The sequence below is a fragment of the Saimiri boliviensis genome, chromosome 10 (assembly GCF_048565385.1).
Source record: "Saimiri boliviensis isolate mSaiBol1 chromosome 10, mSaiBol1.pri, whole genome shotgun sequence".
NCBI lineage: Eukaryota > Metazoa > Chordata > Mammalia > Primates > Cebidae > Saimiri > Saimiri boliviensis.
Window position 1 is genome coordinate 51057596 of NC_133458.1, and position 27814 is coordinate 51085409.

Here is a 27814-nt window from a genome sequence, read left to right on the forward strand (position 1 = left end):
CACAGTCTTGCTCTGTCCCCCAGGCTGGCGTGCAATGGCTCGATCTCTGCTCACCACAACCTCTGCCTCCCTGGTTTAAACAACTGTCCTGCCTCAGCCTCCTGATTAGCTGGGACTACAGGCAAGCACTACCATGGCTGGCTAATGTTTGTATTTTTGGTAGAGACAGGGTTTCACCATGTTGGCCAGGCTGGTCTGGAACTCCTGACCTCAGATGATCTGCCCACCTTGGCCTCCCAAAGTGCTGAGATTACAGATGTGTGCCACCATGCCTGGCCTTGTTTTAAATAAAAATAAAAATTTTAAAATTACACTATCAATAAGCATTTAAGCATAAGATTAACTATAAAGGTCTGAAATTTTGTTTTTCCAAAATACAATTACAAATGACTAAATAAATCACCTTGCTAAGGTGATTGTTGTTTCTAAAACTCTGAATAGCTTTAGGCAATAAACACATCACAATAAGCCATGTCAAGGGCAACAGACATTTGGCTACCCTCGATGGCCAAACACAGTGGCTCACGCCTGCAAACCCAGCACTTTGGGAGGTTGAGACGGAAGGATCACTTGAGGTCTGAGGTTCGAGATCAGCCTGACCAACATGGTGAAACCGCATCTCTACTAAAAATAAAAAATAAGTTGGGCATGATGGTGCACGCCTGTAATCCCAGCTACTCGGGAGGCTGAGGCAGGAGAATCACTTGAACCTTGGAGGCAGAAGCTGCAGTGAACCAAGATCATACCACTGCACTCCAACCTAGATAACAGAGTGAGACTCGTCTCAAAAAAAAAAAAAAATTGGCTACCCTTGAAATGTTTTTTTTTTTTAAGAATTTTCAGTTGCTTTTCTTTTAAAGTTCTTGAAATAAAACAAATTAAAAATTAATAAAACCAAAAGCCATTTAGAATTCTCCCAAAGACTTCATTGATAACAAACAAAGCATAAAATCTGGGTTTTTAAAATACATTCACTATTAAAATTCAGACTACCCAACATGAACCTAGATCATCTTTCTCTCGCTCCATCTGCCTCTCTCCCCAGCACCCCCACCCCATATCTGTTTACATGCAATGTATCATGGGCATCACTTACTTTTACTTCTCCAGCAACTTTTCCCCTTCTTTTAACAGTACCCTAATTTTCCTTTAGGGAACTGCCTCTTCCCCACCCTGAGACAACTTAGGTGGTGTCAGCCCTATCCTTTGATGGCAAGAATGCACACATAACTTGGTGATCCCATGCCCTGGCTGCACCAGTGATCATTCAGAGATGGACGTATGAGAGGCACCTTGGTATTTCTGCTAAAACTATCAGAGAAGCAGCACTCTTTGAAACTGCAGAAGGACCATGTGAGCCTGAAACCACCTGTGGCCACATGTCCAGAGCCTGCCTCAGAACAAAACCAGAAATAAGCAACTTTAGAATAGCCATGCCTAATCCTTTTAAAAAGTTAAATTTTGCACCTCCGATACCTTACCCCACACCCCAAGTTAGGACAGTTTGAATCTGGTTTCTGTTACCTACAACTGAAAAATTCGTAATTCTGAATGGCTGCATATTTCAGGCTTGGTACAATCTGGCAATGGACAATTATCAGTAGACAACCTGAAACAAATGGAAAGTGAACTCTGTCCATTATTTGTCCATTTTCTAATTATGCAATACAAGAGCTTTAATAATTTTTACTTATAAAATGTTCACTGGCTGCAGGACTGTGAAAATGATTAAAATATTTTTGAGGTTAAGACAGAATTTGCACCGTGTGTGTGTGTGTGTGTGTGTGTACACACACATATATATATATATATATATTTTTAGACAGAGTTTCACTCATTGCCCAGGCTGGAGTGCAATGGCGCAATCCCAGCTCACTGCAACCTCCACTTCCTGGGTACAAGTGATACTCCTACCTCTGCCTCCCAAGTATCTGGGATTACAGGTGTGCGCCACCATGCCCAGCTAATTTTATTTTTAGTAGAGACAGGGTTTCACCATGCTGGACAGGCTGGCCTCGAACTCCTGACATCAGGTGATCCACCCACCTCAGCCTCCCAAAGTGCTGGGATTACAGGTGTGAGCTACAGCACCCGGCAAGATTTGCACCATAATAACCACACTAGGACATAATTCATTCACAATTTAAAAAATCAATTCTGAAATTTGATTATTTTCTGCTGAGAGAGGATCCAATTAATTCAGCATGAGATTATATGTTTTCTAAGGGTAGGGATGATGGCTTATTCATCTTTTTTTTGCAGGGGGAGGGAGACAGAGTCCCCCTCTGTTGCCCAGGCTGGAGTGCAGTGGTATGATCAAGGCTCACTGCAGTCTCAACCTCCAGGGCTCAAGCAATCTTTCCACCTCAGCCTCCCAGGTAGATGGGACCAGAGGGTATGTCCATCATGCCTAGTTAATTTTATGTAGAGACGGGGTCTCCCTATGCTGCTCAGGCTGGTGTTCAACTCCTAGGCTCAAGTGATCCTCCCAAACAGCTAGGACTACAGGGGTATGCCACCATGCTTGCTAATTTTTTGTATTTTTTGTAGAGATGAGGTCTTGCCATGCTGCCCAGGCTGGTCTCCAACTCCTGGGCTTAAGTGACCAGCCCACCTTGCCTTCCCAGTGTTGGGATTACAGGGGTGAGACACCATACCCTGCCATCTTTCCTAACAGACTATAGCACCACATAAAACAGTTGATGATGTTCTACAAATTATTTCATTGAAGCTAAAAATCTGGCACAAGAATCAAAAATAACAATTTGTTTCACATTACTAAAAATGCTTTGCAGAATATGGAGCTGTGGAGGTGCTAAGAGAATAAAGTACTTACTTAAATTAGAGACACAACACATAAAAAAGTACAAAATGAATGTATGTATGCTGATTAGCTTTTTTTTTTTTTGAGACAGAGTTTTGCTCTTGTTGCCCGGGATGGAGTGCAATGGCGCATTCTTGGCTCACTGCAACCTCTGCCTCCCCGGTTCAAGTGACTCTCCTGCCTCAACCTCCTGAGTAGCTGATATTACAGGCGTGTACCACCACGCCTGGCTAACTTTTGTATTTTTAGAGACGGGGTTTGATTAGCTGATTTTATTTTATTTGGTTTTGAGACAGAATTTCGCTTTTGTTGCCCAGGCTGGAGTGCAACAGTGCATTCTCAGCTCACTGCAACCTCTCCCTCCTGGGTTCCAGAGGGTTCTCCTGCCTCAGCCTCCCAGGTAGCTGGAATTACAGCCGTGCACCACCACGCCTAGTTAATTTTTGTATTTTTAGTAGAGACGGGGTTTCACCATGTTGGCCAGGCTGCTCTCAAACTCCTGACCTCAGGTGATCGACCCACCTTGGCCTCCCAAAGTGCTGGGATTACAGGCATGAGCTACCTCACCCAGCCAGATTAGCTGACTTTATAAACAAATTGATCATTACCCTCTATCTTATAATCATATTATGAAATAACTTTTATTTTCCTTGCTCAGCAGAATGACATTATGCACATGGATTTCAGTTAACATTTTTATGAGACTTTCGTGCAAATAAATAAATAATTTATTTTAAAAAAACACAAAACATTTTGGCCAGGTGTGGCGGCTCACGCCTATAATCCAAGCACTTTGGAGGCCAAGGCGGGCGGATCGCCTGAGTGATCAAGGTCTTGAACCGGGAGTTCAAGACCAGCCTCACAACATGGTGAAAACCCATCTTTAAAAATAAAATAAAAATAAAAAATAATAACATTTTTATAGAAAAAAAAGCTTTAGGCCAGGAATGGTGGCTCATGCCTATAATCCCAGCACTTTGGGGGGCCAAGCTGGGTGGATCACAAATGACGTCAGGAGTTTGAGACCAGCCTGGCCAACATGGTGAAACCCCATCTCTACTAAAATACAAAAAATTAGGCATGGTGGAGGGCAGCTGTAGTACCAGCTACTTGGGAAGCTGAGGCAGGGAAATTACTTGAACCCAGGAGGCGGAGGTTGCAGTGAGCAGAGATCGTGCCACTGCACTCCAGCCTGGCAACAGAGCGAGATTCCTTTAAAAAAAAAAAAAAAAAAAAAACCTGATGCATCTGCAAGGAAAAAGAAGAAAAGAAAAAAAGGTTTAAATAATTACTAAGTCCCAGCCAGATTTCAGATAGGAATAAACCATGATTGTGTTTATCTTGCTTATATCTATAATGATTATATTTACTTTTGCTACCTATTTATATGGCTTATTACCTGGGATTTAACACAAAAACATTTTTTGTTTGGCTTTTTCTTTTACATTAAAATAGATATTATGAGGAATACATTTTCTTCTATATGCTTTTGAAGTAATCATAAATTTTGGTTCTACATATAACAAAATGTACTATATAATGCATTAATTAATATACTACAATTTTTTTTCTTAAACTCATACTTTAAAATATGTTCTCTAGACTTCCTTTTTTTTTTTTCAGACGGAGTTTCGCTCTTGTTACCCAGGCTGGAGTGCAATGGCGCCATCTCGGCTCACCGCAACCTCTGCCTCCTGGGTTCAAGCAATTCTTCTGTCTCAGCCTCCTGAGTAGCTGGGATTACAGGCACGCACCACCATGCCCAGCTAACTTGTTGTATTTTTAGTAGAGACGGGGTTTCACCATGTTGACCAGGATGGTCTCGATCTCTTGACCTCGTGATCCACCCGCCTCGGCCTCCCAAAGTGCTGGAATTACAGGCTTGAGCCACCGCGCCCGGCTTGTTTTCTAGACTTCCTAATCCGAGGATTTAATGTTTTTACATGTCCATGTATGAATATATTTCATTTCTGCTTTTATTTGTTTTATTGCCTTTAGATTTGATAATGTACAGATATTTTAAATTAATTTGCCTTGTCCATCTTTGTGACTCATCTGTACACACTTGAAAATTGTGTTTTTTCCCATTATACGTGGAATTTATCACCTATCTTCAGTTAATCAATCTAATTATTTAACCTTATAATTTTTTAATTCTCACTTTACCTATTACACTCTAACAGTTTATTTTTGTCTTTAGTTAAATTGCATGTCTTCTTTACCTTCCTGTTTTCTTTTTATGACATAATTATATATTTTATATATTTAATATTTCATATCAAAATTTTCAGTCATTATCAGATTTATTCAGTACAGTTAGTTTGACATTTAATGTACACTTTACCATTTCATGGTCATCCTAGTTCTGTTAATGTGTTGTCATGAAATTTACTTTATGGGACACCCAAGTTGGTACAAACCCAAGTTGACTTTCGTATTCTGACAGATGATCTTAGAAGAGTGACTATTAACTTAAGGGCACCCTGTCCAAGAAGCGGGTGCTGGAGGTCCTCTGAGATGATGTTAATATCTAAAACATCCAAAAGAATTCATCTGTCTATGTGGAGGCTATAAAGGCTAATTATTAGACTTTTGTCTAGAAGCACCTACTGGAAAATCTGGTTACCTAAAGTCCCGGCAGCCAGGATATTCCTTGAATTAATAAAAAGACTAAAAATAAACTACTACTTAATAATTATAGTTAGACAAATCCAATCTGTGAGCAGGTTTGCTTAATTATAATTAGGCAAATCAAGGCCAGGCGTGGTGGCTCAAGCCTGTAATCCCAGCACTTTGGGAGGCTGAGGTGGGTGGATCACAAGGTCAAGAGATCGAGACCATCCTGGTTAACATGGTGAAACCCCGTCTCTACGAAAAATACAAAAAATTAGCTGGGCATGGTGGCACGTGCCTGTAATCCCAGCTACTCAGGAGGCTGAGGCAGGAGAATCGCCTGAACCAGGAGACAGAGGTTGTGGTGAGCCGAGATCGTGCCATTGCACTCCAGCCTGGGTAACAAGAGCGAAACTCCGTCTCAAATAATAATAATAATAATAATAATAATAATAATAATAATTAGGCAAATCAAATCATGTCAGAATCTGCATGGAGAAGGGAAGGGTCAACAGAATCTGGAGGGAAAAGGTCTTATGGTACTTGTTAACTGGACCCAAAGTTTTTATTTATAGATTTATTTAAAATAAACTTTTCAGAGCCGGGCGCGGTGGCTCAAGCCTGTAATCCCAGCACTTTGGGAGGCTGAGGCGGGTGGATCACGAGGTCAAGAGATCGAGACCATCCTGGTCAACATGGTGAAACCCCGTCTCTACTAAAAAAATACAAAAAATTAGCTGGGCATGGTGGCACGTGCCTGTAATCCCAGCTACTCAGGAGGCTGAGGCAGGAGAATTGCCTGAACCCAGGAGGCGGAGGTTGCGGTGAGCCGAGATCGCGCCATTGCACTCCAGCCTGGGTAACAAGAGCGAAACTCCGTCTCAAAAAAATAAATAAATAAATAAAATAAAATAAAATAAATAAAATAAACCTTTCAATAAATAAATCAGTTAATTTGTTTCAGATACAATCATGGTGGTGTCGTTTTCTTTTTTTAAACTGAGTTCTTACCTTTTAGGGATGCATACTAATATATATCTCTCTATATAAATATTACCATGAAATATGTTATCTGAGATCCACTTCAAAATAATCAAGTATGGGGGACAGAAGAGGTTTAAATAAAACAAAATTAGTTTAAGAAGTCAAGCGATAGCCACAAGTTCATTTACCTATTCTATTTACTCATGCATATATTTGAAAGTATGATACACAAAATGTTACTTATGTTTATTTTTTGTAGATACACGGTCTCACTATGTTGCACAGGCTGGTCAAGAATTCCTGGGCTCAAGTGATCCTCCCACCTCAGCCTGCCAAGTAGCTCGGACTACAGGCATGTGCCAGCACATCTAGCTACTTTTATTTTTTTTAGTTTTTGGAGAAATGAGGTCTCCCTATGTTGTCCAGGTTGGTCTCCAACTCCTGGGCTCAAGCAATTCTCTCATCTCAGCTTCCTAAAGTGCTGGGAGTACGAGCATTAGCCAGTGCACCCAGCCAAATAGTTTTTTAATGTATGAAACAATTAAAACTTCAAATGTTTCCTTCCTATTTTTATGGCTCTTTATAATTTGTCATGTTTTGAAGACATTCAAGAGGTATTAAACATTTTTTTATGTTCCTTAAAGTCCTGGATTTTATTGCTTTTGACATCACTATTTAATCTTAGCTTTTCTTGTGATTGCAATTACCATATACGATATTTCCAAATGGCTCACTCTGTAAACAACTATTTCACAAAAGGTTTGCTTTTCCAATGGTTAAATACATTAAAATATCAGGATTATTTAAGTACTTGAGATTTGCTTGACAAAAACCTGTATTTTAATTACACCTCCTAATTATAGCACTATGATTCTATTTAGCCTGTTTATTTTTGCTTGCAATAGATTCAATTTCAAAAAGTATTAATAAAATAATTCAAACCAGCAATGTATTACTTAATATAAAAGAATATTAACTCACAACATTGTCAGCCCAATCTGCTAGTACTGTTGAGATGTAGTTCACAGCATTAAGAATTGCACAGTATCGAAAGCCAAGGGAAGCTCTAGTCTCTTCTTTCATCACCTGTGTCAGTCGTATCCTAAAATCATCTACTAAATCCTTCTGTAACTCCAGGAACTGCAGCTTTCGGGAAGCTGTGGGAAGATTTTTATACCTGTCTGTGGAAAAAGTTATTAAGACATATTAAGGTTTACAGTATGATCCAAGATATAGTTACAAGTTTTCCCCACTGCCACGCTTCAGTGCTTTTGTCAAAAATCAATTGACCAGTCAAGTGTGATTTATTTCTGAGCTCTCTTAAGGATATGAGTTTCAAAAGTATGTATGTTTGCCAAAACTCATTGAATAGTACACTTAAGATCTGCACATTACACTGTATGTAAAGTATGCCTCAATTTTTTAAAAAGGCAAACGAGTAAATTATATATAAAAGTTGCAGTTTCAGCCAGGCACAGTGGCTCACGCCTGTAATCCCAGCACTTTGGGAGCCCAAGGCAGATGGATCACCTGAGGTCAGGACTTTAAGACTAGCCTAGCCATCATGGTGAAATCCCACCTCTACTAAAACTACAAAAATTAGCTGGGCAGTAGTGGCACGTGCCTGTAATCCCAGCCACTTGGGAGGCTGAGGCAGGAGAATTGCTTGAACCCAGGAGGCAGAGGTTGCAGTGAGCCAAGATTCTATCACTGCACTCCAGGCTGGACAACAGACAGAGTGAGACTGTCTCACAAAAAACAAAAGAAAAAAAAATGACAGTTTCTTCAACAAACAAATGGCATTTTTTTTAAAAAGGAAGAACTTGGATAAATTCAAAGATACAAATTGGCCAGGCGCGGTGGCTCATGCCTGTAATCCCAGCACTTTGGGAGGCCAAGGCGGGCGGATCATGAGGTCAAGAGATCGAGACCATCCTGGCCAACATGGTGAAACCCTGTCTCTACTAAAAATACAAAAAAAAATTAGCTGGGCGTGGTGGCACACGCCTGTAGTCCCAGCTACTCAGGAGGCTGAGGCAGGAGAATTGCTTGAACCCGGGAGGCAGAGGTTGCAGTGAGCCACAGTAGCGCCACTGCACTCCAGCTTTGCACCAGGTGACTAAGTGAGACTCTGTCTCAAAAAAAAAAAAAAAAAAACAAAAAAACAAAGATACAAATTTAAGAATTTACACGCCAAGTGGAGTGGCTCACACCTGTAATCCCAGCACTTTGGGAGGCCAAGGCAGGTGGATCACATGAGGTCAAGAGTTTGGGCCGGGCGTGATGGCTCATGCCTATAATCTCAGCACTTCAGGAGTCCGAGGCAGGCGGATCACCTGAGGTCAGGAGTTCAAGACCAGCCTGGCCAACATGGTGAAACCCTGTCTTTTAAAAAAAAAAAAAAAAATTAAAAAAGAGTTTGACACTAGCCTGGCCAACATGGTGAAACCCCATCTCTACTAAAAATACAAAAAAAAATTAGCCGGGCGTGGTGGTGGGCACCTGTAATCCCAGCTACTGAGGAGTATGAGGTAGTAGAATTGCTTGAACCCGGGAGGCAGAGGTTGCAGTGAGCCAAGATAGCACCATTGCAGTACAGCTTGAGTGATGAGCAAAACTCCATCTCAAAAACATAAACAATTAACAGTTGACATGATGTCTGAAATTTTCTTTAACAGTACTTCAGAAAAAAGTAATTGAAGAGTAAAAGTGTGAATTGCTTTAAACTTTGGTAATGGGTATCTGAGAGTTCATATTATCCTACTTTTGTGTATGTGTGAAAATTTTCCCAATAAAAAGTTTTTTGTTTTTTTTTTCTTTTTTTTGAGACGGAGTTTCACTCTTGTTACCCAGGCTGGAGTGCAATGGCGCGAGCTCGGCTCACCGCAACCTCCGCCTCCTGGGTTCAGGCAATTCTCCTGCCTCAGCCTCCTGAGTAGCTGGGATTACAGGCATGCGCCGCCATGCCCAGCTAATTTTTTGTATTTTTAGTAGAGACGGAGTTTCACTATGTTGACCAGGATGGTCTCGATCTCTTGACCTCATGATCCACCCACCTCAGCCTCCCAAAGTGCTGGGATTACAGGCGTGAGCCACCGCCCCTGGCTCCAATAAAAAGTTTTTAAGAGACATACAAATTTTCCTTAATGTTTCTGTCTGAGTGTTTTTCATATTTTTCTTATAGTTAAAAACATGCAATTATTTGCTGACTGGGCTTTAGGTTACCAGACAAGCTGAAGAAATGGACAGGCTGGTGGATGAAGGTCAAGAGGGCCAGGGATGGTGGCCATGAGGGCCCAGTGGCACGTGGACAACCAGCAGGCCCACAATGGGACAATGTGATGCCTAAAGACCAACAAGGGCCAGAGGGTGCTAGGCTACCCTCCAGCCAGAGAATCCATGCACTGTAATGAAAGTTCCTATTACTATTCCAATCCCTAAAATTACTTTATTATTTTACTCTCTTCTGCAATCTTTGATAAATTCAAAATCAAGAAAATATTTTAAATATAGGCCAATCACCATTTACTGAAGACACCTAAAATGCCCAATATCAAGCGAGTTTAGATAACAAAATTAAATTCTTATTTAACTGTTTTTATGTAACTATTCAGGTTTCCCTTCATGTACACCAATGTTTAAATCCTTAAAAACCCAAAAGTTACAATATTGTTAGATTTCTACCAATATAGAAACTGAATTTAAAGACAACCATAATGTTAATTTGTTGAGCCACTTATTTATTGATTACCTTATTGACACTGACAGAGTTACACTCTCTCACCAAGGCTGGAGTGCAGTGGTCAAGCACAGCTCACTGCAACCTCCACCTCCCATGCTCAAACTGTCCTCCCACCTCAGCCTCCCAAGTAGCTGGGACTACAGGCATGCACCACCATGCCTGGTTAACTTCTGCACTTTTTGGAAGACAGCGGGTTTCACCGTGTAGCCCAGGCTGTTCTGGAACTCCTGGGCTCAAGTAACTTGCCCGCTTCCACCTCTCAAAGTGCTGGGACTATAGGCATGAAACACTGCATCCAGCCTACTGAGCTACTTTTAAAAATGCCATGTGAAAACAGTACTTTTAAAACAAAGTTGTATCTTAAAAAACTCATACCTACCAGTTATAACCAAGAGTAGAGTCATAAAAGTTTCTGCACAATCTGGAACTTTCATTTCATCCACATCGGTGATATCTTTATATTGTGATACCCAGGCAGCTTCTGATGAAAGCATTGAGTCCATTTTCTGAAGAGCAACTGATAAGCAGAAAAAAAGGATTATATCAATTAAGTAGTTACAGTCATTCCTAATTATTCAATTTGTAATTTTTTAGGAATGATGGCTTTTCTATTTAAAAAAAAAAAAAAACCTACAATCTCTCACTAGTTGTATTAAATTTGCCTTAATTTATGCTTTATTTTAAACAGGATACTTTACCCCCATCCCCAGATTTTGAAAGTAGTTGACTATTTAAGCTACAGTCAAAAAGATTCTACCGGCAAGTGCGGTGGCTCACACCAGTAATCACAACACTGTAGGAGACCAAGGTGGGCAGACTGCTTGAGTCTAGGAGTTCACAACCAGCCTAGGCAACATAGCAAAACCCCATCTCTACAAAACAAACAAACAAACAAATAGCAGTCAGGCGTGGAAGCACACACCTACAGTCCCAGCTACTGGGCTGACTGAAGCAGGAGGATCACATGAGCCCAGGAAGTCAAGGCTGCAGTAAGCCATGATCTCATAAAGTGAGACTGTATCTAAGAAAAAAAAGAAGAAATAAAAAAAATATTCTGACACTGGGAGGCCAAGGCGGACAGATCACTTGAAGTCAGGCGTCCCAGACCAGCCTGGCCAACATGTTGTAACCCTGTCAATCCAGAAAATAGAAAAATTAGCCAGATGTGGTAGTGCGTGCCTGTAATCCTAACTACTCAGGAGGCTAAGGCAGGAGAATCCCTTGACCCCAGGGGGTGGAGGCTGCAGTGACCTGAGATCGCACCACTGCACTTTAACCTGGGTGACAGAGCTGGAGTCTGTCCCAAAATAAATAGAATAAAAAATTCTACGATAAAATCTATAAAACAATACACCCCACTGGCTTTACTATTCCACTCTAGAAACACGTAGAGTCTAATTCTAGGAAAAATGGAAGTTTCATGTGAAGAAAAGATTATCTCTGAAGGAAACTCAGAAAACCCTGACAAAGAAAATTTCAAATGCCTCTAGTTCCCACTCAGAACTGGAAAGGAAAAATATCAAAAATTTTTATCAAGAGAAACAGACACCTCTCCCTACCCTCTGGCCACATCAGCACTTACATTTTCTCTCCACGGTCAACCATCTCTGAAAACAGGTTTCCTCTGAAAAAATATGCATACAACTAACAAAAGTGCCAGGATAGCCATGAACACTGTGTAGCTCCCTTTCAAACAAGAGTACTTCATCCACCAAATGACAGAAGAGATTATCATCATATAGCAGACAAGGAATATCAGTGGCTAACTTTTCAAGAACCAGCATCATAAGGCCCCGAGAAAATTCAAGCTAAAAAAAAAAATATACAAACAGGTGTGTAAATAAAGTTATCCAGGCACACATATAGCTCCAAAACAGAAACACAGTACTGAGTCTCTTACCCTTGCATTTACCAAACAGCCTACTTTGTCTAATATTGGCTGAATCTTCTCATCCAGAAATTGAGTATGGTTTCCAATCCACATAAGTATTTGAGCCAAGTACCATTCTGGCTAAGGAAGGAGGAAAATAGTTTAAATTCTTAAGTCACTCCAATTAAAAAGTTATAATTACATGAATCTATTTAATTGTATATGTATAACACGAATATTAGTTGAAAATTCCTGTATGTAAGAGCATAGTTTTTACTCTGAATTTTTAACTCCTGCAAGGCTTAATAATCAAATGTTTGCCAATGTACTTCCAATAAATTTCAATAATGTGACTTAAGCCAATAAACTCATAAATTTACAATGCCACATATATTTAAAACCTAGCACTTCATTGATATGTAAAATGAGCATTACAAAGAACTGATGGCTTATAAATTTTCTGAAATAGCATTTGAAAATAAATTATTATCTTTTATTTACTTATTTATTTTTAAGACGAGGTTTTACCATGTTGGTCAGGCTGGTCTTGAACTCCCGATCTCAGGTGACCCACCCACCTTGGCTTCCAAAGTGCTTGGATTACAGGCGTGAGCCAGCACGCCTGGCCAATGAAAATAATTTTTAAATATAATTTTCTTATGGTTTTTATTTCAAAAAGTAAATTAAGAAAAAATTTGCAGTTTGCATTACAAAACCTACAGGTCTTATACAGGTTTAAGAGCAGAAATACCAAGTATTTAATATTTCCTTTGCTTTGTTTTGCAATAATTCAGTAATATCTGATGCCCAAGAGCAAAAATACCATATTTTCCTGCAGTATATGAACACAGTCCTCAATTATATGTATGAAGAGAAGTGACAAAACAGGAATTTCGCCTTTCAGAAAAAAACAGAAAAGTGAATAGAGTCCGATTTTAACTTAAACCAGCAATAGTACAGAAACTCTTAACATTTGCTAGTAATAAAAACGAAGAACAAGAGCTGGCAAAACACACCTTGCTTAACACATTAGTCTGCCGGTTCCCTCTGAAGTGATACCTGAACCTCTTCTGAAGAGGAGTCAGCATAATCTGGATGGGCAGGATGATAGAAGGGGATGCAGGCAGAGAGTATTTTTCTGGGAGCTGTTTTGGCTCTGTAAGTAATTCATCTCTGACATAATCAAGTCAAGGAAAAAGAATCAAAAGCATACCTAATATACACACACATATGTACGTATACACACGAAATAAAGTTTTCCAGCAAATGTATCAGATACTCAGTAATTATTATGCAAATAAGTAATCTCACTTTATATTGAATATACAATCAGTTAAAATGCACAAAAAGCCAGGCATGATGATGGTGACTCACACCTGTAATCCCAGCACTGTGGGAGGCTGAAGCAGGCGAATCACTCTAATCAAGGAGTTTGAGACATGCCTGGGCAATATGGCAAAACCCTGTCTCTCGAAAAAAATTACAAAAAGTAGCCAGGCATGGTGGTACATGCCTGTAGTCCCAGCTACTCAGGAAGAAGAGGCAGGAGGATCAATTGAGCCTGGGCGGTCAAGGCTGCAGTGAGCCATGACTGTACCACTTCACTTCAGCCTGGCTGACAGAGTGAGACCATGTCTTTAAAACACAAAAATGGGCCAGGCACAGTGGCTTATGCCTGTAATGCCAGCACTTTGGAAGACTGAGGTGGGCGGATCACCTGAGGTCGGGAGTTTGAAACAAGCCTGACCAACATGGAGAAACCCCATCTCTACTAAAAATACAAAATTAGCCAGGCATGGTGAAACATGCCTGTAATCACTGCTGCACGGAAGGCTGAGACAAGAGAATTGCTTGAACCTGGGAGGCAGAGATTGAGGCGAACCGAGATGGTGCCATTACACTTTAGCCTGGGCAACAAGAGTGAAACTCTGTCTAAAAAAAAAAAAAAACTGGCCAGGCTTGGTGGCTCACACCTGTAATCCCAGCACTTTGGGAGGCAGAGGCAGGTAGATCACAAGGTCAGGAGCTCGAAACCAGCCTGACCAACATGCTAAAACTCTGTCTCTAACAACAACAAAAAAATTAGCTGGGCGTGGTTGCACATGCCTGTAATCCCAGCTACTCGGGAGACTAAGGCAGGAGAATCACTTGAGTCCGGGAGGCAGAAGTTGCAGGGAGCCAAGATCGCACCATACGTTCCAGCATGGGTGACAGAGGAAGACCCTGGGAAGAAAAAAAAAACCCCACAAAAATGCTATCAGAATTAATCTATAAAGCTTTCCTAAACTAGTAACATGAAAAAATTCAAGCATCATTTGACTAATACTGTTACTAAGGTTTCCTCCCAATTGCCCATTTGTTCTATCATCCCAAGAGACCTTTTTGTGCTATGAACTTGGATCAGTCAGGCATCTTGAACTCTTCCTTACAACCCTCCCACCCACATGCAATTCCAAGAGTATAGTCCACCACTTGGTGGGCATTTACAGACCAAATCCAAACACAGGATTCTTGTTTGGCTTTCTTGGCCACTTTGAAAAGGTTTTACTCTCAAGCCACAAATCCATTCTAGAAAGAAGAAATTTTAGTAAGTTTTCAACTGCAACAAAGATACGAGGTTTGGAGTTTCAAAAGCTGACAAAACAGCGTCTCCAGGTAACTGTATGTCTCCGGGGCACTGGCAGGTCGACTTAAGCCAACAGTTTGTGATTGAGGGGGTGCAATGAATGGCCAATGAAGCTGCGCTAAAATTTCCTCAAAATCACTGCAACAGAAAGTAACACATACATTTGAGTACATCACCACCAAATGATTACCAAATACCCATCGAAAAGTACCACAAAATATGGGTAGTAAATTCTCTACCTTGTAAGCTTGTCCTTGAGAATTTTATGCCAGAATTTAACTGTGGCTCTCATGAAACCAAGAAGATGAGTACAGGATGATTCCTGAAGTTTGATGTCAAGTTCTGCCATAGACACTAGAGTGGAGGCTGCCTCTGGTACATTATTGGTCATCAGATATTGCTGAATATTATCACTGTGAACAAAGTAAAGCAAAAATTTTTTTTTTCTTTTTGAGATGGAATTCTCAATCTGTCACCCAGGCTAGAGTGCAGTGGCATGATCTTGGCTCACTGTAACCTCTGTCTCCCAGGTTCAGGCGATTTTCCTGCCTCAGCCTCCCAAGTAGCTGGGATTACAGATGTGCACCCCCACGCCCAGCTAATTTTTTTTCTATTTTTAGTAGAGACAGGGTTTCACCATGTTGGCCAGGCTGGTCTCAAACTCCTGACCTCAAATGATCCACCCACCGCAGCCTCCCAAAGTGCTGGGATTATAGACTTGAGTTACCATGCCCAGCTGAAAGCAAATTGAAAGAACAGATTGCTCAGAATAATTTGAAATTTGGAAAAAGTTCTTCTTCATGCTTTATATAAAGTTATATTCAAGGAAGAATGAAGCACCACCCTGAGGTAGCCTTTGTGTTTTAACCTGATGACAAGGCCTCTCTGGGAGCCTAGAGTCCGCCACTTCTGCATTCTTCTAAGAGCAGCAGCCTGTAGCCTATGTTCTAGAGACCTCCCAGGACCTTTCCCTTCCTACTCCTCCTGACAGACCTGTTTGGTGTCACATTCCTGTGGACACCTGTCACATTCCTGCGTAGCATCTGGTAAGGTCAAGTACGATGTTCTTCAACTGTTACCTACTTTGCGTAGCTGAACTTGATTTCCCACTTCAAACAAATGTAATTCCAACAAAAACTACCATGTTTAAGAATGCACAGGGGCCGGGCGCGGTGGCTCAAGCCTGTAATCCCAGCACTTTGGGAGGCCGAGGCAGGTGGATCACGAGGTCGAGAGATCGAGACCATCCTGGTCAACATGGTGAAACCCTGTCTCTATTAAAAATACAAAAAATTAGCTGGGCATGGTGGCGCGTGCCTGTAATCCCAGCTACTCCGGAGGCTGAGGCAGGAGAATTGCTTGAACCCAGGATGCGGAGGTTGCAGTGAGCAGAGATCGCTCCATTGCACTCCAGCCTGGGTAACAAGAGCGAAACTCCGTCTCAAAAAAAAAAAAAAAAAAAAAAGAATGCACAGGGGCCGGGCATGGTGGCTCATGCCTGTAATCTCAGAACTTTGGGGGCTGAAGTGGGCGGATCACCTAAGGTCAGCAGTTCAAGACAAGCCTGCCCAACATGGTGAAACACCATCTCTTAAAAAAAAAAAATGTACAAATATTACAGAAGAATTTCAAATGTACAAACACAGAATATAAAAGTTTGTTTTTTTTTTTTTTTTTTTTTTTTTGAGACGGAGTTTCGCTCTTGTTACCCAGGCTGGAGTGCAATGGCCCGATCCCGGCTCACCGCAACCTCCGCCTCCTGGGTTCAGGCAGTTCTCCTGCCTCAGCCTCCTGAGTAGCTGGGATTACAGGCACGCGCCGCTATGCCCAGCTAATTTTTTGTATTTTTAGTAGAGACGGGGTTTCACCATGTTGACCAGGATGGTCTCGATCTCTTGACCTCGTGATCCACCCGCCTCGGCCTCCCAAAGTGCTGGGATTACAGGCTTGAGCCACCACGCCCGGCCTAAAAGTTTTGCTTTTTTATTTTTATTTTTTTTTTTTGAGACAGGGTCTCATGCTGTCACCCACGCTGCAGTGTAGTGGTACAATCACAGCTCATTGCAACCTCAGCCTCCCAGGGCTCAAGCAATCATCCTATCTCAGCCTCCCAAGTATCTGGGACTAGAGGTGCTCACCACACCACCTAATTTTTTTTTTCTTTAACAGAGATGGGATTTTGCCATGGTGTCCAGACTCATCTCAAACTTCAGGGCTCAAGTGATCTGCCCAGCTGAGCCTCCTAAAGTGCTAGGATTACAGGTATGAGCTACCATGTCCGGCAGGAGTACTGCTTTCAAGGATGTAATGAAATAGATTTCCTCACAACACTAAAGCATAAATGACATTTACAGCATAGGGAAAGCCAGAGAAACAGGGTTCACTCAGAGTGATAGTGCTATACTACAGTACCCAAGAAATAGAGCTAATATAAAGATACTGATTCTAGCAAGAAGAAACTACTTTTTAAAAAGACAATGTACATCAGAATAAAATCAGGCCATTATGAAGAAATTTGGAGATAAAGAAAATCCCAGAAGCTCTAAAGAAAAGCTAGAAATACAGATATTATCCTAAGACCTCAGGGAAAGAACACATTATTAAAGAGAAAAAAATAACTGTGCTCTACTTGCTTATGAACTTGATCCCTATCTCTACCATAAATCCCTCGGCTTATTTCCCTTACAAACAATTCAGATATCAGAAAAGGTTATCAAGGCCAGGCACAATGGCTCACGCCTATAATCCCAGCACTTTGGGAGGCCAAGGCAAGCGGGTCACTTGAGGTCAGGGGTTTTGAGACCAGCCTGGCCAGTGTGGTGAAAACCCCTCTCTACTAAAAATACAAAAATTAGCCAGGCATGGTGGCGTATACCTGTAGCCCAACTACTCGGGAGGCTGAGGCAGGAGAATCGTTTGAACCCAGAGGCAGAGGTTACAGTGAGCTGAGAAGATTGTGCGACTGCACTCCAGACTGGCCCGGCAACAGAGCAAGAGTTTGCCCCCCTCCCCACCCAAAAAATTAAAATTAAAAAAAAAAAAAAAAAAAGAAAGAAGAAAGTTATCAATAACCATAGTCCTATTTCAGTTAATCTATTACTTTGGCTACTACAAGTGTGAGGGTTTCAGATAACTTATTGTACTTAATAAAGTTATTAACATTGCCTCTTACTGGTATTTCCTTTCTCAGGGACAAGAAGAAAAGCAGTAAAATAAAGCAAGGCTTAAAAAAAAATTCCTTCATGGCAATATAATTTATCTAAATAAGAAGGAGATGCTCTAAAAAGTAAACTTTTTAGTCAATTTCTAGAATCAACACTACAATCTCAGGCATATCAATTTATATGTAAAACTCATATGCAAGGCCGGACGCAGTGGCTCACGCCTGTAATCCCAGCACTTTGGGAGGCCCAGGCGGGTGGATCACGAGGTCAAGAAATCGAGACCATCCCGGTCAACATGGTGAAACCCCGTCTCCTAAAAATACAAAAAATTATGGGCTGGGCACGGTGGCTCAAGCCTGTAATCCCAGCACTTTGGGAGGCCAAGGCGGGTGGATCATGAGGTCAAGAGATCGAGACCATCCTGGTCAACATAGTGAAACCCCGTCTCTACTAAAAATACAAAAAATTAGCTGGGCATTGTGGCGCGTGCCTGTAATCCCAGCTACTCAGGAGGCTGAGGCAGGAGAATTGCCTGAACCCAGGAGGTGGATGTTGCGGTGAGCTGAGATCGTGCCATTGAACTCCAGCCTGGGTAACAAGAGCGAAACTCCGTCTCAAAAAAAAAATTAAAATTAAAAATTAAAAATTAAGCCGGGTGCGGTGGCTCAAGCCTGTAATCCCAGCACTTTGGGAGGCTGAGGCGGGTGGATCACGAGATCGAGAGATCGAGACCATCCTGGTCAACATGGTGAAACCCCGTCTCTACTAAAAATACAAAAAATTAGCTGGGCATGGCGGCGCGTGCCTGTAATCCCAGCTACTCAGGAGGCTGAGGCAGGAGAATTGCCTGAACCCGGGAGGCGGAGGCTGCAGTGAGCCAAAATTACGCCATTGCACTCCAGCCTGGGTAACGAGAGCGAAACTCCGTCTCAAAAAAAAAAAAAAAAAAAAATTAAAAATTAAAAAATAAAACACTCGCCGGGCGCGGTGGCTCAAGCCTGTAATCCCAGCACTTTGGGAGGCCGAGGCGGGTGGATCACGAGGTCGAGAGATCGAGACCATCCTGGTCAACATGGTGAAACCCTGTCTCTACTAAAAATACAAAAAACTAGCTGGGTGTGGTGGCGCGTGCCTGTAATCCCAGCTATTCAGGAGGCTGAGGCAGGAGAATTGCCTGAACCCAGGAGGCGGAGGTTGCGGTGAGCCGAGACCACGCCATTGCACTCCAGCCTGGGTAACAAGAGCGAAACTCCGTCTCAAAAAAAAAAAAAAAAAAAAAAAAAAGATTTAAAAAATAAAACACTCATGCAAAACAAAGATTTCTATACTGTTCTAATATGTAAAATTCTTTAAAATTTTGGGAAATATATGCAGTAAAAATAAATGCATAAAATATCCATAACAAATGTAACATTATTAACTATAATACATTTGAAACAGGACATTAAAACCCTCAGATGACTTTTTCCCTCAGGCTTTTCAGGCAACATTACTGGTTACTGACCGCTCTGCAACAAGTACTAGTTAAAACAATCCAAGGGCCGGGCGCAGTGGCTCAAACCTGTAATCCCAGCACTTTGGGAGGCTGAGGCGGGTGGATCACGACGTCGAGAGATCGAGACCAACCTGGTCAACATGGTGAAACCCCGTCTCTACTAAAAATACAAAAAATTAGCTGGGCATGGTGGTACGTGCCTGTAATCCCAGCTACTCAGGAGGCTGAGACAGAAGAATTGCCTGAACCCAGGAGGCGGAGGTTGCGGTGAGCCGAGATCGCGCCATTGCACTCCAGCCTGGGTAACAAGAGCGAAACTCCGTCTCAAAAAAAAAAAACAATCCAAGGATGGGACAGTACAATTTGGAGGGACTGGAGGACCTTATCATGAAACCAAAGAATATACTAATCTAGGTGGGAATGCTACTTCAGGTTGTTTGAAAGGCAAAACTAGATACAATTAACAACCAGTGATAGCTATTCAACTCAAAAAGAACAAAGGTCAGGGCAGGGCTCAGTGGCTCAAGCCTGTAATCCCAGCACTTTGGGAGGCCGAGGCGGGTGGATCACGAGGTCAAGAGATCGAGACCATCCTGGTCAACCTGGTGAAATCCCGTCTCTACTAAAAATACAAAAAAATTAGCTGGGCAGGGTGGTGCGTGCCTGTAACCCCAGCTACTCGGGAGGCTGAGGCAGGAGAATTGCCTGAACCCAGGAGGCGGAGGTTGCGGTGAGCCGAGATGGCGCCATTGCACTCCAGCCTGGGTAACAAGAGCGAAAGTCCGTCTCAAAAAAAAAAAAAAAAAAAAAGAATAAAGGTCAAGAAGGTCAAGACTTACTTCCTTTTTTGTTTTCTTTTTTGTTTTTCCTACACAGAAGTAGCAGAACTCTTGTTACTCATGTAAGAAAACTGTGTACCTCTTATGATTCCCAGTGAAAATATTCAAATTATAAAGAAAGCAATCCATTTTGTTAAGTAATCAGTTCTAAAAATTAAATAGGAATACCTATTACCAAACTGTGTTTTATTAATCTGGCATTACAAAGAATAGTTTTTATCATGTGTTCATATTCCAGTTATGAAACTTAAGTTTAACATACTTACATTACCTTCTTTCAAATGCTAATTAAGCTTCCTGAAAAATTTATGTTCATTCACAATAAAGGAAAAGAATTATCATAATGCTATTTTCATAACTGATTAAAATTAATTATTATAACCTTTAATTAACTCAATTATTCAATGGTACACATGCACTCTTTAAGACAGAAGCCTCAAAGGAAAATAGTAATTATGAGAACAAAGAGGCCCATTTTACCTTAGTTCTTCAATTTGTGAAATCCATTTAAGGTAAGCAAGATGACGTTCGATCTCTTCAATCTGGCTAATCATGGCTCCAAGATCGTCCATCCAAGGCTGTGCAGTCAGCAAATGGCTGTTAATGGCACTGAAGAGATGAGTTTCCTGCTCCAGAAACTGATTAAGAAATTGCTTTGATTCTTCTGCATTTTTTAAGGCAATTTGAATTCTTTTAGGGATTTCTGATGAAATTGTAAGTACCTGACAAATAAAAGAAAAAAAAAAGACAGAAAGAAAAGCAGCAATCAGATAAAGTTTTCTAATTTTTTTTTTTCAGAGGGGCTCTCACGCTGTTGCCCAGGTTGGAGTGCAGTAGTGCCATCATACCTCACTGCAGCCTTGACTTCCTGGGCTCAAGCAATCCTCCCACCTCAACCTCCCCAGTAGCTGGGACTACACATATGCACCACTACCTTTGGCTCTGCTTTTTTTTCTTTAAAATAAACAAGGTCTCACTATATTGTCCAGGATGTATGTAACCTTTTTTATTAGTTCGGTCCCTTCAAAATACATATTTGTTGTAACAGAACTGGAAATCATCCATCAAAACCTTCAAAAGAAAGTTGATTTCTTCAACCCATACCAACCAAACCCAAACATAAAATACCGTTTTATACACATACGAACGTCAGGAAGAAGTATGCCTTTGTGTTTAAAACAGTAAGTGAATCAAAAAAATAAGTGTTATGCACATACGAACGTCAGGAAAAAGTATGCCTTTGTGTTGAAAACAGTAAGTGAATTTAAAAAAAATAAGTAAAAAATATATGCATACATACATATACACATACATGTATAGGAAGGGACCTAACACACTGGCCCCTAGTAAGCATCTAGAGGTCTGCCTGCACAGGCTCAGCAGAGGATCCAGCGAGAGAAAACTTATTAATACATGCTCTACCTACTAAATATTTTCCTTCAAAAGCTAACAAAGGGCCGAGCGCAGTGGTTCACACCTATAATCCTAGCACTTTGGAAGGCCGAGGTGGGCAGGTCACTTCAGGTTCAGGAGTTGGAGACCAGCATGGCCAACATGGTGAAAGCCCATCTCTACTAAAAATACAAAAATTAGACCAGCATGGTGGCATGCACCTACAATCCCAGCTACAAGAGAGGCTAAGGCAGGAGAATCACTTGAACCCAGGAGGAGGAGGCTGCAATGAGCCCAGACTGTGCCACTGCAGTCCAGCCTGGGTGGCAGAGCGAGACTGTCTCAAAAAAAAAAAAAAAAGCAAACACAGATCTCATTTTTTTTTTTTTTTTTTTTTTTTTGAGACGGAGTTTCGCTCTTGTTACCCAGGCTGGAGTGCAATGGCGCAATCTCGGCTCACCGCAACCTCCGCCTCCTGGGTTCAGGCAATTCTCCTGCCTCAGCCTCCTGAGTAGCTTGGATTACAGGCACGTGCCACCATGCCCAGCTACTTTTTTGTATTTTTAGTAGAGACGGGGTTTCACCATGTTGACCAGGACGGTCTCGATCTCTTGACCTTGTGATCCACCCGCCTCGGCGTCCCAAAGTGCTGGGATTACAGGCTTGAGCCACCGCGCCCGGCCACAGATCTCATTCTAAAAGGCTGGGCATCTCTATTTTGCCAACATCCCCCATGTGATTCTGAACTAAGGCCAGGCTAAGAACCACTGACTTGGTGGGATGATATCTAGGCAATACCTTTAGAAATGGCATTTACTGGCCAGTGCAATGACTCACACCTGTCATCCTAGCACTTTGGGGAGGCTGAGGCGGGAGATCACTAGAGGTCAGGAGTTTGACACCAGCCTGGCCAACATGGCAAAAAATACAAAAACTAGGCAGGCATGGTGGCACACGCCTGTAATCCCAGCTACTCAAGAGGCTGAGGCGGGAGAACTGCTTGAACCTGGGAAGCGGAAATAACAGCGTAGTTCGTGCCACTACATTCTAGCATAGGTAACAGAGAGAGAGACTATCTCAAAAAAATAAATACAAATACAAAAATTAGCTGGCTATGGTAGTACACGCCTGTAATCCCAGCTACTCAGGAGGCTGAGGCAGGAGAATCACTTGAACCCAGAAGGTAGAGATTGCAGTAAGCTAACGCCACCACATCCAGCCTGGGCAACAGAGCAAGACTCTGTCTCAAAAAAAAAAAAAAAGAAAGAAAGAAAATGGCATCTACTAAATGCATTTTTCTTATAGTATGTGGGAAAACATATACAATTATTAGTCAACAGCAAAACACAAAGAACATTATAGAATAATTTCAATCAACGGTGATTACTTATTCTGTACCAGTCACTGTGCTAGAAATATTCAGATAAACAAGATACAGCCCCTGTCCTTAAGGTCACTTTGGTATGTAAGAGAGTTATAGGCAAATAATTTCAACAGTGGGATTAACGCAATAAAATACAGAGGCTACGTTTAATGAATATGCATCTTAATCACCTAGAGATCTTGTTATAATACAGATTCAGACATAGTAAGTCTGAAGTAAGACTGAGATTCTACATTACTACAAAGCTCCCAATCTGCCTAAACTAAGATGGTGTCACCAAGAGTGGGAAAAATGGGGCCAGGCATGTTGGCTCATGCCTGTAACCCCAACACTTTGGGAGGTCGAAGTGGGCAGATCACCTGAGATCAGGGATTCGAGACCAGCCTGACCAATATGGAGAAACCTCGCCTCTAGTAAAAATACAAAAATTAGCTGGGCATGGTGGTATAATTTACAGCAGCCTGTAATCCCAGCTACTCAAAAGTCGAGAGTTTGAGACCAGCCTAGCCAATATGGTTAAACTACATCTCTACTAAAATTACAAAAATTAGCCAGGCATGGTGGTGCATACCTGCAGTCCCAGCTACTCAGGAGGCTGAGGCAGGAGAATCACTTGAACCCAGGAGGTGGAGATTGCAGTGAGCCAAGATCATGCCATTGTACTCCAGCCTGGGCAACAAGAGTGAAACTCAATCTCCAAAAAAAAAAAAAAACAGAGTGGGAAAGAAGGGATGGACACCAGAGATATTGAGGCAGAACTCAGATGACTTGGTGATAGGGACAGAGGATGATGACAAGGAATCCAGGACTCCTAGGCTTCAGGCCTGAGTGATGGGCAGATTGTGATGCCATTAACTAAGCAAGACAGACAAGCCTCTAAAAAATGGATCAGTAGAGTTTTGGACATGCTGAATTTAAGGTTCAATAAAGAACTTCAGCCAAATTTTCTGTGGTCACTAGGGAAATAAGCCAAATAACAGTGGGTCAAAGATGAACAGCAAATTGGAAAGCAGAGATAACAAAGGTTATTTCTGAAGTCTGACAATCAAAGGAAACAACTAATACCTGCTAAAAGAAGAAGGGTTTTTGTTTGTTTGTTTAGGTTTCACGGAAAAGACCTGCCTACATCCGTATGCTGAAGGGATAGGACTGCTTGAGGAACACAGGGTAAAATTATAAGAGTGACACAAATTCACTGAGGTGGCAGGTAGAACCTGGGGTATAAGGTCTGCCTTAGACTGATCCTCTGCTAAATGAAGAGGTTAAAAAATGATTGCACAGGCCGGGCGCAGTGGCTCAAGCCTGTAATCCCAGCACTTTAGGAGGCCAAGGTAGATGGATCACGAGGTCAGGAGTTCAAAACCAGCCTGGCCAAGATGGTGAAACCCTGTCTCTACTAAAAAATACAAAAAATAGCCAAGTGAGGCCGGGCGCGGTGGCTCAAGCCTGTAATCCCAGCACTTTGGGAGGCCAAGGCGGGTGGATCACGAGGTCAAGAGATTGAGACCATCCTGGTCAACATGGTGAAACCCCACCTCTACTAAAAATACAAAAAATTAGCTGGGCACGGTGGTGCGTGCCTGTAATCCCAGCTACTCAGGAGGCCGAGGCAGGAGAATTGCCTGAACCCGGGAGGCGGAGGTTGTGGTGAGCCGAGATCGCGCCATTGCACTCCAGCCTGGGTAACAAGAGCGAAACTCCGTCTCAAAAAAAAAAAAAAAAAATAGCCAAGTGTGGTGGCCGGTGTCTATAACCCCAGCTACTCAAGAGGCTGAGGCAGGAGAATCGCTTGAACCAAGGAGGTGGAGGTTGCAGTGAGCCAAGATCTTGACAATACACTCCAGTCTGGGTGATAGGGCGAGACTCTATCTCTTTTTTTTTTTTTTTTTTTTTTTTTTTTGAGACGGAGTTTCGCTCTTGTTACCCAGGCTGGAGTGCAATGGCGCGATCTCGGCTCACCGCAACCTCCGCCTCCTGGGTTTAGGCAATTCTCCTGCCTCAGCCTCCTGAGGAGCTGGGATTACAGGCACGTGCCACCATGCCCAGCTAATTTTTTGTATTTTTAGTAGAGACGGGGTTTCACCATGTTGACCAGGATGGTCTCGATCTCTCGACCTCGTGATCCACCCGCCTCGGCCTCCCAAAGTGCTGGGATTACAGGCTTGAGCCACCGTGCCCGGCGACTCTATCTCAAAAGAAAAAAAAAGAAAAGATTGCACGTAAGTTTGTGGACCGTGGAACTGACTATTCAACAAACCGAATTCAACGCTACTAAATTCATGCTAGGCCTCTGTTTTTTCTGCTTGGGAAAAGGAAAGGGCAGAAGGGACAGGTCGAGTAGATGTTTCCCAGAGACACTGAAAGAACAGCTGAGGGGAGTACAGAGGAGCGGACCTTCCCATGGCAGGACTGCTGGTGGGGCTGAAGAGTGGCAGACCACACACACAGGTTGGCATCAATCTACTCAGCTGTGACTTCCTCCAACTGGACCCACAACAAACTGCCAGCAGGAGTGGAAAAGACAGACAAAGCCAGGCTAAACTTGGAGACTAGCAGTAGGTGTGGTGGGAAGGCAGGAAGCTGTGCAGGCCTAAGGTAATGGGGACGGGAGAAGCTAAGATGACCAAAAAGCTGGAAATAACCCACGACGAATTTACTTAACCTAATTTAGTAGCTATATGACAAAAATCTTTTATGTTTGACAAACACACCATTCCAAGTAGAGGGGCCTACTTATTTTTTTTGTTTAAGCTTATACTCACTGGATTTTTAAAAAATTATTTAAGTAATATGTTCACTGTAAAAGAAAAAAAACCTACAAATGCATAAAAATACCTATTTTTGAGATGGAGTTTCGCTTTTGTTGCCCAGGCTGGAGTGCGATGGCACGATCACAGCTCATGGCAACTTCTGCCTCCTGGGTTCAAGTGCTTCTCCTGCTTCAACCTCCCAAGTAGCTGGAATTACAGGTGCCCGCCACCACACCTGGCTTTTTGTTGTTGTATTTTCAGTAGAGACGGGGTTTCAACATGTTGGTCAGTCTGGTCTCCAACTCCCGACCTAAGGTGATCCACCTGCGGCAGCCTCCGAAAGTGCTGGGATTACAGGCATGAGTCAGCATGCTCAGCCTAAAAATATTTTTAAAATACATCGCTTGTCAACCACCCACCCAGAAATAACCTTTATGTTATATTTCTTTTCACGTTTCCTCCCTATGTGTGCATTTATTAAAATTTGAAATGTGACTGGGTATGGTGGCTCAAATCTGTCATCCCAGAACTTTGGGAGGCCAAGGTGAATGGATCACCTGATGTCCGGAGTTCAAGATCAGTCTTGCCAACAAGGTGAAACCCCATCTCTACCTAAAATACAAAATTAGCCAGAAGGGATGACGCACGCCTGTAATCCTAGCTGCTTGGGAGGCTAAGGCAGGAGAATCGCTTAAACCTAGGAGATGGAGGTTGCAGTGAGCCAAGATTGTGCCATTGCACTCCTGCCTGGGCAACAAGAGCATAACTCCGTCTCAAAAAAAAAAAAAAAAAAAATCAAAAATCAAAACTGTGTTTAAATCATGGAATATATTTTTATATCCCATGAAATTATTTGCTTGTAAAAGCAATTTAAAAGTCACTGTATGTTCACTAAAAACAGATTGAAAGGAAAAAAAAAGTCACTGTATGAAAAGCTATATAAAATGTTAGGTCTCAATATGTTTTCAAAACAAATAATATCAGTAGGAACTTTGTCTTTTACAAAATTTGCAAAATAAGTAGTACACTGTAGGTCCTAAAATCCTCTTAAACAGTTTACAATAATTAGAGTATCTGCCACATTCTGTATCTTTATAATTCCAAATATAATAATGTTTACATTATATCATTTATATTATTTCACTAAGGTTCAATACTTACCTGTTCTTCTAACTGCATTTTACTTTCTGTCATCTGTTCTATGAGTTTATCAAGTTTCTTTAAAGATTTAAGGTCATTTCCAACTTCCTTTTCTATGAATGCAGACACATAAGAAGCGAGATCACCATTATCTATACCTTCACTGACTTGTTTATTTCCAGTAAGAACTGCAACATTTATGTCACCTAAAACAAATGGAAAACAATTACTCAACACCACTAAGTACTACGGAGTTAAAGACAACATAAAAGATGTAAAAGCAGTGTTATCTACCTTCAAAAGTTAATAATTTTGAAAGGCAAGGTGGCTCACACCTACGATCCCAGCACTAGGGAGGCTGAGGCAGGTGCATCATCTGAGGCCAGGAGTTCGAGACTGGCCTGGCAAACGTCGTAAATCCCCATCTCTAGCAAAAATACAAAAATTAGCTAGGCATGAGGGCACATGCCTGTAGTCCCAGCTTTTCGGGAGGCCAAGGCAGAAAATCCCGTGAACCCAAGAGGAGGAGTTGGCAATAAGCCCAGATCATGCCACTGCACTCCAGCCTGGGCAATGGGGGGACTCTGTCTCAAAAAACAAAACCAAAGCAAAAAAAAGTTAATAATTTAAAGAATAACACACACACACACACACACACACACACACACAAATTACCAGATGAATAGCTCTAAAGCACTCTACCAACCAACTACTGCAAATGCTTAAGAGCTGAGGGAAGTATTAAATAGAGCAAAGGAAAAATTCCTAAAGTGTGATCCAGTAACCAAAAGTTTCAATAGACAAGGCATAATACCTTTTCAAAATGTATAAGGAACCAGTGGTATAGTCTAGAGCAACACCAAAGGAAAACTATTGTTTTAAAATTTAAAAAAAAAAAAAAAAGCCAGGCACAGCAGCACATGCCCATAATCCCAGCACTGTGGGAAGCCAAGGCAGGAGTATCACTCGAGCCTAGGAGTTGTAGAACAGC

General features: G+C 41.9%; 1 protein-coding gene across 4 annotated transcripts in view; it reads right to left on the reverse strand.

Moving 5' to 3' along the window:
- The window catches only part of RINT1 (RAD50 interactor 1), a 37288-nt gene that overhangs the window by 6183 nt on the left and 3291 nt on the right, over positions 1-27814 (reverse strand). The window contains exons 3-11 of one of the 4 annotated variants that reach the window (XM_074379256.1): positions 26845-27029; positions 20638-20879; positions 14899-15072; positions 14648-14797; positions 13050-13206; positions 12064-12170; positions 11746-11971; positions 10543-10680; positions 7403-7602 (exon numbers count right to left, since the gene is read on the reverse strand). In XM_074379256.1, coding sequence (XP_074235357.1) covers positions 7403-7602; positions 10543-10680; positions 11746-11971; positions 12064-12147 — 648 coding nt within the window. In that variant the 5' untranslated portion in view covers positions 12148-12170; positions 13050-13206; positions 14648-14797; ... (1 more) ...; positions 20638-20879; positions 26845-27029. The other 3 variants (XM_003921112.4, XM_074379255.1, XM_074379258.1) reach the window with 3 other exon arrangements.